The 9,630-nt window shown below is 37.4% G+C and overlaps 1 protein-coding gene across 1 annotated transcript; it reads left to right on the forward strand.

The window, feature by feature from the left end:
- Positions 1 to 3,705: 3,705 nt before the first annotated feature.
- Positions 3,706 to 8,242, forward strand: LOC132977988 (green-sensitive opsin). The gene is made up of 5 exons (XM_061042947.1): positions 3,706 to 4,141; positions 4,316 to 4,484; positions 6,503 to 6,668; positions 7,178 to 7,417; positions 7,749 to 8,242. The coding sequence occupies exons 1-5, from the start codon at positions 3,778 to 3,780 to the stop codon at positions 7,845 to 7,847; spliced, it is 1,038 nt and encodes a 345-aa protein (XP_060898930.1). The 5' UTR covers positions 3,706 to 3,777; the 3' UTR covers positions 7,848 to 8,242.
- Positions 8,243 to 9,630: the final 1,388 nt, after the last annotated feature.

Below are 9,630 nucleotides of genomic sequence, written 5' to 3' on the forward strand. Positions count from 1 at the left end.
CCTGCAAGATACATTTTCTTTAAGCAAACTAAAAAAACAAATTTTATCATCAATATATTTAGAAAATAAAAATATCTTAAATCCCTTCAAACAACTCTTCTTTCAGAAATCTGAAAATGTGTATATTTAAATATAATTAACTGAGAAACACAAGTGGTCTTAGTGTCATTGACAACTGTAATGTGTACAGCATGAACATTTCTGACTTTGAAGAAATAATTGTAAAATGCTTCAAACACATTCAAATAGACCAATTAATCAAATTGAGAATCTGTGGTTACCAGTTTGAAGTGTCTCCAAGCAACACTCCTATTGGTTTATTTTGAAATTGGTTGTGTTGCCTCAATATAGAAAACCCTTGTGTACTTGTAGAATGTTCCATGCAGCACGTTGTGTAAGGCAAGTCAAGTTTATCACACTTCTAATCAAAAAAATTCACACATTAAAGGCATCATTAAACTGTCCTATTGGCTCTAGATTATTTAAGGAAAAAAACAGATACAAAATTATAACATGCCTTGGTAGTTAAGAGCTCATGAGGAACTGTTGTTATTCTGTCCATAATATGTGACACTAGTGTAAGTTGTGTAGTTTGCCAAGAACCAAAATTAGAGTAATTAATAGGATTAAGGTGAAAGAAAGTGGTTCAATCAGTTTCATGCCTGATTTGACTTTAAGTTATTTAACTCTAGTGATATAACTTTTAGTGTAATGAGGTATGGTTAAATGTTTAATTAAGTAAGCTTGTTTCCTCATCAAAGAGTTACCGTGCTGCAAACGGATAAGACATAATGACTCACTTAAATCAGTAATCTAGTTATTTTAATTGAATTAGAGTTATCTGTAAGCCACTAATGTATTTCTAACTCAAAGCAAACACTTTGACAGCCTCACAAATTTAATTACAGCAGCAAGTTCCTTGCTCAAAAATTGAGCCTTGAGATAAAAAAGTACTCAGGTTTATTGGACCCAGTTAGATGTTTATGAGCTGTTTTATTTTTTTTACTGGACTCTGTTTACTTTTGTGTTTTTCTGAAGGAGAACTGTACCAATAAAAGGAAACGGCAGGGGGAGTGCCTTTTAATGGGAATCAAATCACACCTGGTGTTGAGGATTACAGACACACAGACTCTGCCAAGCCTACTTTCAGAATAAGAGATCTACTGTTTATAATCAGCCAGTGTTAATGAGGTAATTGGTTCCAACTTGTCTTTTTGATTAAAGGGATACTTCACCCGTTGAAACCTGAATCTGTATTGACATTGGGTCATATATGTAGTAGAAATGTGAAAGAAATTTTTGACGTTGGTGCCTTCTTGGCTGTGAAAAGGCAGAAAGTGTCTTTTTGGCTCATGTTGATGAAAGACACCAAATCCCAGAATGCACAGCACCGCAGGCCACTCCCACTAAGGTCCTCTAGTTCAGAATCAGAAATATTTTATTAATCCCAGAGGGAAATTCGATCGATACAGTTTCTCCAAAATATACAATATAGCAGTAGAAATATAGTAATAAAAACATTTACAGACATATTTACTTCAACACATAAGGCCTGTTCCTCAACTGATTCCGAAATTTCTTCCAGAATTGATCTTGGAAATTCTTGGCAGAAAACAGACTCTATGTCTGTGTCCATAGGCAAACAGTGAGAGCACTGACACTACCAGTCCTGCTTCCAGTGATGCAAAAATCGCCATTTTGCATCACTGGAAGCTCCTTTTCAGACTTAGAAATACAAAGATTTCCCTTCTCAGGGGAAAATGAATGGCGGGATGCATGACCATTCAAAAATACTACCAGGTTTCTAATGATACAAAGCTTAATGCAAATGGGTGAAGTATCCCTTTAAAAGCCCTGTCCACAGTACCTGCAGCAGCAGACAGTAATTGCCTTTTGATAAGTGGATTAACGCAGGAAAGACTGGCCTCTAGAAATATAATTAAGACGAAGTGCAAACAAAATGAGGCACTCAGTATGGAGCCAAACAGTATTAAAGAAGGGTAAAGGCCATTTAAATTAACAAAACAAAAATGCACCGTATGAAAGAAAATTATTAATTTGATAAATCCATTGCCAAACAAATAGAAAAAATTGCGGCCTTTACATAAAGTTAGATAAAACAAAAAATTGGGGTGAAACCATGTATTCACCCAATATGAAAGGTGACGGTTCAATAAATAGGTATCAACTTCTTTAGCTGCATGATAAGCCTTCAATCAGAACTCTCTGTTAGTGTCCATGTGGTTTTCCATACAAGGGACCTTTAGATCTCTTGGTGTCTTTTAACTAAAACAACACCCAAGAGCCTGGTCTGGCTCCGTTTAACTGTGGCAAGTTTTCCATCCCATTGGTCTGCGTATAATAAGGTAATACGTTTTTGCTCATCTAATTAAGTAATCATCGGATAAACAATCCTAAAGGCTAAAGAGAAGACATAGAGTCAAGTTTGCTTATTCTCCATACGCAAGTAGAAGACTGCGAATCACAGCTTAACAATTTGGACTCCTCTACGGTCTAACTGTCCAAGGTAAACTATTTGTTTGAGCTATCTTACAAAATCAATAGTAGCATCTTTTTTTTCCATGTGTACCATGCAAAGCCTTGGTCACGATATTGTGTTCAATACTTAGGCTCAGGTGAAAGAAGAGGTAGTGTGCATACCCAAAATTACAATTATTAAAAATCCTTGGTGCTTCAATACTGAAACTGAAACCAAAAAATTGCTTTTGAGAAGAGTGACAAATATTACGTATTTACATGCACCTGCATGAATTTGACTGTTTTTATAAATGATTCCGCAATCCAGTTATTTCTAACAGCATGCAGATGATACACAACTGTGAAAGAGAAAAATAAATCCAATATGAAAAGACTAACTCAGAACTTCACCCCCATCTAAGACATTGTTCCTTGGTTACAACTGAACAAGAAGAGGCTGCTCCAATAAGCAAACTTAAACTCCATATGATTGGTCTGTTATGATTTATTAACATATATTGAATGATGAAGTATTGAAGCAGTATACAAGTACCAGTATAAAACCATGAAGTAAATTAATGCAACTGTTCATCTATACATCTATCTGTTTATCTCTCTCTTTGTCCATCTAGCCATGCTTCTACTACAGTAATGCTTCTGGAGCACGGATTTACGCTGCAACCTAACCTGCACTCTGCAATCCTGTTAGGAATTTGTAAGTTGAGGCTAAATTAAATGGATAGTGTAATAATCAAGTTAGATGTTTCAGCCAGAGTCTCCCTTTAATTGTGCTTAAGTGGTATTTACATTTTGTGCTGTTAAATGTGAATTATTCAATTAAAATGATTTATGTGCTTAATGATCTTAAGTTCACTCTGCTTCTTCAGAGGATATCTCATATAATTGCAGAGATAAAGTCAATGTTCTGTCTTGTTGAGATGGAAGTAGATTTTCTCAGCAAAAGCAAATAAACAGCAACTATTTTTCTTAATATGTTTGGAAAAAACAAAAGAACAGAAATCCCCCTCTGTAAAAGGTGAGGTAAACTATTTCTTCATCTAACATATGCTGATCATGTTACCGAACACAGTCTTAAAATCATGTGTAAGGTGATTAAACTCTCACAGTTAATGTGCTGGATCCTCTTTGCTTATCTTCTTGATCCATTGTGGGGTCTGCCCTGTGGGACTATATAACCATTGCTGCAGTATTTACAGCAGTTTAGAGAGCAGACCCTTGACTCCGGCAACATTGCTCCTACTTAATCTACTCAATCCATCCCAATCCTAATTGGCTAAAATGGAGAATGGCACAGAGGGCAAGAACTTCTACATCCCCATGAACAACAGGACGGGGCTTGTGAGGAGTCCTTTCCATTATCCACAGTATTATTTGGCAGATCCATGGATGTTCAAGCTGCTTGCCGTCTACATGTTCTTCCTCATCTGCACTGGCTTCCCCATCAACTTCCTGACACTGATGGTCACAGCTCAGAACAAGAAACTCAGGCAACCTCTCAACTTCATCCTGGTCAACTTGGCTGTGGCTGGACTCATCATGGTCTGCTTCGGTTTCACCATCACCTTCGTCACTGCTATCTACGGCTACTTCATTTTTGGAACAATGGGCTGTGCCCTTGAGGGATTCATGGCTACTCTTGGAGGTAGGACATAGACACTTTTTAACAGTGTTATTGCAGTTTGTTGCCTTTGTAAAGAAAATATCTATATTTCACTGTACAGCCTGAGAAATTCAATGCATGACACTCTGAAACATGTAACAATCAAGATTGCATCTATAATTATACCCAGATGGTTTTCCTCTCTTTATCCTAAAGGTCAAGTTGCTCTCTGGTCATTGGTGGTCCTGGCTGTTGAGAGATACATTGTTGTCTGCAAACCCATGGGAAGCTTCAAGTTCTCTGGAACCCATGCTGGAGCTGGAGTTGCTTTCACCTGGATCATGGCTATGTGTTGCGCTGTCCCCCCACTGGTTGGATGGTCCAGGTAAATCAAACATGTGTTTCCTGCATCTTTCTAATAAAGAAGCCAAAATGTGGTTAACCTTGTAAAAAGGTTGCATTTTAGTTAGATTCAGAACAAAAACATAAATCAGGCAACAATCAAAATCATTCTTGAGTTTTTAATTTTTTATTTATAACTAAGTCCAGCATAGTCTTTCCTGTCTTACATCCATTCTCCTTCAAGGACTTCTTCCTAACCTTGGCAGTAGATGATAAAGGAGTTTTGCAATTTGAATCTATAATTTCTTTAGATATCTAAAAGTCAGAAGATATATCGAGAACAGTGGTATACAAAAGAAAACAATCACAGATTTTCCTCCTTTGGTACTCTTTTTGGTTAAAAAAGAGTACAAATGTGTGAATGTCATCAAATCAAAAATCTCAGCACTGTATAAAATAACAACCAAACACAGGGAGCACACTTTTTATTGATTTATTGTTTATGTAATTTTTAAAACAGTTGGCTATTGGTTTATTTTCTTGTATTTTTTGAATGAGCTCAATCAATCATGTCTCCCTTGCCAACTATTACATCTAGGAAATTACATTTGACTGTATATCCAACCTGTACCCTTGCTTTCTTTTTTACCTGAACTTACCTTGTTGAGCCACTTGGGGATGAACTATGTGTAGAGGGTATTTTTGATGGGGCTGATATACCTAAGCTGTATAAATGTTGTTTGGTATCTTGGTACCATTGCGAATCCGAAGCTTTACGTTTGTTTGTTTAGTTTAGTTTATGTTTGTGTAGTCTGCTTATATGATCTTTTATGAGTGGCTTACCTTGTTAGATGCCATACTGGTGTTACACATTTGGGGAAAAAGGTATTTAAAGAACACATAACCTGACTCCCCTGGTGCAGGGGGCCAGCCTTGTTGCTCTGAGCGTGATTTAAATTGGATTAAAAAACTGCTTTAATGACTATTGAGCATGAAGGTCAGGCATCACAGGTAATACTAACAGACTTAGACAACAGTCCTGTATGCTGCCTGCCTATACTTACCCTGATGGAATTAAGTTTGTAACTTCTGGTCAGAAACCAACATGCAAACATAAGAAACCCTATGCAGATATTTTGCAGCTAGTAGGCTGCCATTTGAGAACCAATACAGTGTCTTACTATTGTCATTGGCAAACAGCGGAAACCAAAATCATGGGAATACAAAGGCTATTCAAAACATAGCAGAGCAAGAAAGTAACCAGTTGAAATAGTAATAAGTAGACTCTTTCAAGCACACACAAACATGGGCTGATAAGGCTTTCTGTAATTGCATCTGTGTGCAAAACATATTTGCTGTGTATCCTCTCTTAAGTGAAAGTAGCAATGTCAGAGTTTAGGAATACTTAATTGCAATTAAGAGTCTGGACTAAAGCGGTGCTTAATTTAGAAGTACATAGATTCTTATGGAAACTAGTCAATCAGATGTAGAACTTAAAATAATCAAAGGTGTTTGTCCTTAGAATTCGACTTACATACAGAGATGAAATGCTGTGTTATATGGATAGTTGTAAAGCATGTAAAGTTGATCATTTGTTACCTAAAGCACACATTTGTGTTCAAGCTGTACCTACTCGAAACGTCACCATCCTGGTGAATACAATTATCTGGAATATTGGAGCCCTACAGTGGGCGAGCCATTTCTTCCTTTATATAAAGCTTTACCTGTAGCCACAGTTTGCAGAGTGAATACAGCCGGTGTTAACACCTGACATTCTGCTGCCATATAATCTCAGATGAAATCAGCTTGTTGCATGTCCATATTTAAAGATTAGGAATTGAAATATATAAGAATGAAAGGGACATCAAGGAAGTTGCTAAAAGGTTTTTTTCACTAGTAAAAATAAAAAGTGCTGAATTTTCCACTCTCTTATAGTTGTTCATGTGCTGGTGATACAAAAGTTAAATGAGCATATATGTGGACAAACATCTGCAGCAGCCTCCTTCCCAGAGCTAAATGATGATACAGTACTGAAGTATTTTCTCTGCTCTTCTCACACAGGTTCATTCCTGAGGGTCTGCAGTGCTCCTGTGGACCTGACTACTACACTCTTGCTCCAGGCTTCAACAATGAATCATACGTCATGTACATGTTCACCTGTCACTTCTGTTTGCCAGTTGGCACAATCTTCTTTACCTATGGAAGCCTTGTGCTGACAGTCAAAGCTGTAAGTCTGATTCTTAACTGTACTTTATATTAAACAATATGTTCACCTGTATTACAGTATCTCATTGATACCTACCAATTTTGATTTGCTGATAGGTCTTTTAGTACAAGAGCATGTTACAAGTCACCTTGCTTACATTTCTATTTCAAAATATAGTTGTTTTCTTTTTTTCTAAACATGCACTATTTGCATTTTCAAAATGTCAGAAAGTTTACCCAGTTTTAAAGCCACTACTTGTTTCACGTTAAGCTGCCAAAACTGCCAATTAGTTTTCTCAGTTAATTGATGTATTATCTCTGATAAATAGACATTACCAAATTATGAAACAGACACTGGGGAAGTAAAATCACATTTCAGATCCAATGTTTCTTTGGAGGGATCAGGGCTAAGCAACACAGCATAGGAAGAATTTTCAATTCCAACACAGACTTTGTGATTTGCTTGGCATTTGACTGCTTGGGTTTAGGCCTTGCTAACCTCCTACTCATATTCTGTCCTACACATTTCAGGCCGCAGCTCAGCAGCAGGACTCAGAATCCACCCAGAAAGCTGAGAGGGAGGTCACACGTATGTGCATCCTGATGGTCTTGGGCTTCTTGGTGGCCTGGACACCATATGCTAGCTTTGCTGCATGGATCTTCTTCAACAAGGGTGCAGCTTTCTCTGCTGTAGCTATGGCTGTCCCTGCCTTCTTCTCCAAGAGCTCAGCTCTGTTTAACCCTATTATCTATGTGCTGTTTAACAAACAGGTCAGTTCAGTTCTACACTAGCACACATTTCTTCCTGCAAAAAATAATCTACTGATGTCCCATCTATAAAGCTTACAAATTTGACAAAATGGCCTAGTTAGCTATTTCAAGTTTCAGAGTGAGCTGTTGTATTTGTTAATGATTCTTTAGGTTCAGGGGTTTAATGATGAACTAAAAAGCTTCACAGATGTTTGTGTGTCCTGCTGGAGAAGCATGCGAACTGGCAAAGAGTTTCCTTCAAATGGATTATAACCTGTGCCAACCCCAGGAGGATTGTTTACAAAGAGTGCAATCTTATCTAATTAAAACCTCTCTGTCTTATCCCCTTCAGTTCCGTAACTGCATGCTAAGCACTATTGGCATGGGTGGCATGGTGGAGGATGAGACCTCAGTTTCTACCAGCAAGACAGAAGTCTCCTCTGTATCTTAAGGATAGAAACTTCACACCTAAAGACATCCTTCTTCCTGTTGTCTTCCGGATTCTGTATGGCTGTCTTCAAGTGAAAATAACCAAAGGAAACAAGCTAATGATCTTTTCTGCAACAAATGGACATTTAAATGGGAATACATGCTGATGTCAGCTTTTACTCTGCACATTCTGAAAAACAACAGCAGAAAGAGAATCTACGGAACATCTCTGAAACATAGCAGGAAGTGTTTTCTTATAATTGATATGGTGGTATGTTTGGATGTGTGGGTGGATGCTTGTTGAATGGTTGAATATTGTGGAGAGGTCAGCATGTCTGTTGGCCTTTGTCATAATATTCCGCACATATTTTATAAACAAAAAGATTAGAAAAGTTATTAAATGCATGCATGAAAAGACATCTTGGTTGCTGTGTTTTCATTAAGATTTTGCCGTGACTTTCATTTTTATTTCCATTCCACCCTAAAGCCAGCCAACAGACCTAAATGAACCTTCTTACAAGATACATTATTTAAATGTTTTCAACAAACAAACTCTACTCTAGCACCACCTAATCTCACCCCTATTTGGAACAATCCGGACTTCCTCAGCAACAAAAAAAAACAGACAAAGGGATCACCCACTTACAGCATGTTTTCCAGAATAATACACTTGTCTCATTCTCCCACTTGGTCCAGGGGTACGGCATCAAGAGCAATACATTTCTGGAATATTTTCAATTTAAATCCTCAATCCAAGCTACACTCAATATCACAGCCATCAGTCTCGATCTCCCTCCATCAAGAAGACCTGTCAATTGCCCCTGTCGGCATGACTTCTGGACCCAAATCTGCCAAAACATTTACCTGATGTCCAAAAATGCAAATATACAACTAATACAATACAAGACAGTTCACAGAACTCACGTCAAATAGGGCAGAAAATGTTTAAAATGGGATTCACCTCAGAAACCTGTACTAACTGCACTCAAAACAACTTGTACATTTACCTGCAGGCTTGCTGGCACTGCACGCCTACATGTATTCACCAATTTTGGTATATAAATACAAACAGGAATACAATTTTTTTTTTTATTGAAGACATTTTTTATACATATAGGTACAGAGGACAGACAGAAAAACAAACACGCTCAAACACGTTAACCCCACCACCCCCCACCCACAACCCAGGTATGGTAAAAATAAATCATTAAATGCATTAAATGCCTTCTCCCATGGTAACAGCTGAAAAATGAAATAAAATACAAGCAAGTAGGGCATGAGGTTCCAAGTGTTTATAAAATAAGTATCACAGACAATAGGTGGACAAAATAATAAGGGAGGGGGCAGGTTTTATACCGACTCCCTCTTCACTCTGTTTAATCGGTGATACATCAACAACAAAGTTGACCAGATCAAACAACAAATTACTCCTCATAGCCCTGACTATCACCAAGAAAACCATCCTCATGATCTGGAAATCAAAAAACAACACAAACATTACACAATGGAAACATTTACTTAAGGAACATATCTCTATAGAAACCATATCCACCTTCACCCAAGACCCTGCAGTAGATCCCCTCTCCGTCTGCTCACATCTCATTAACTTTCCACAAACCTGACCTCATCAGTCATTCTCAACTATCATCCCATGCATCACCCTTTTTATTGAGTTTTTTTTTTTCTTGCCAATCACACCCAGCCCATGAAAACAAACAATCATACTCTAATCCATAAATACCCATAAACACTTGCATATAACTTATAATTATAATTATAATATCCTATTCATCATCTCTCCTGGA

Source organism: Labrus mixtus, chromosome 7 (assembly GCF_963584025.1).
Source record: "Labrus mixtus chromosome 7, fLabMix1.1, whole genome shotgun sequence".
Classification (NCBI taxonomy): Eukaryota; Metazoa; Chordata; class Actinopteri; order Labriformes; family Labridae; genus Labrus; species Labrus mixtus.

What these genes read in the sequence shown, in the direction of transcription:
- LOC132977988 (XM_061042947.1), top strand. Translation starts at nt 3,778, where the DNA reads ATGGAGAATGGCACAGAGGGCAAGAACTTCTACATCCCCATGAACAAC. An exon ending in ATTCATGGCTACTCTTGGAG is followed by an intron (nt 4,142 to 4,315) that starts GTAGGACATAGA and finishes TTTATCCTAAAG; the next exon opens with GTCAAGTTGCTCTCTGGTCA. An exon ending in TTGTGCTGACAGTCAAAGCT is followed by an intron (nt 6,669 to 7,177) that starts GTAAGTCTGATT and finishes TACACATTTCAG; the next exon opens with GCCGCAGCTCAGCAGCAGGA.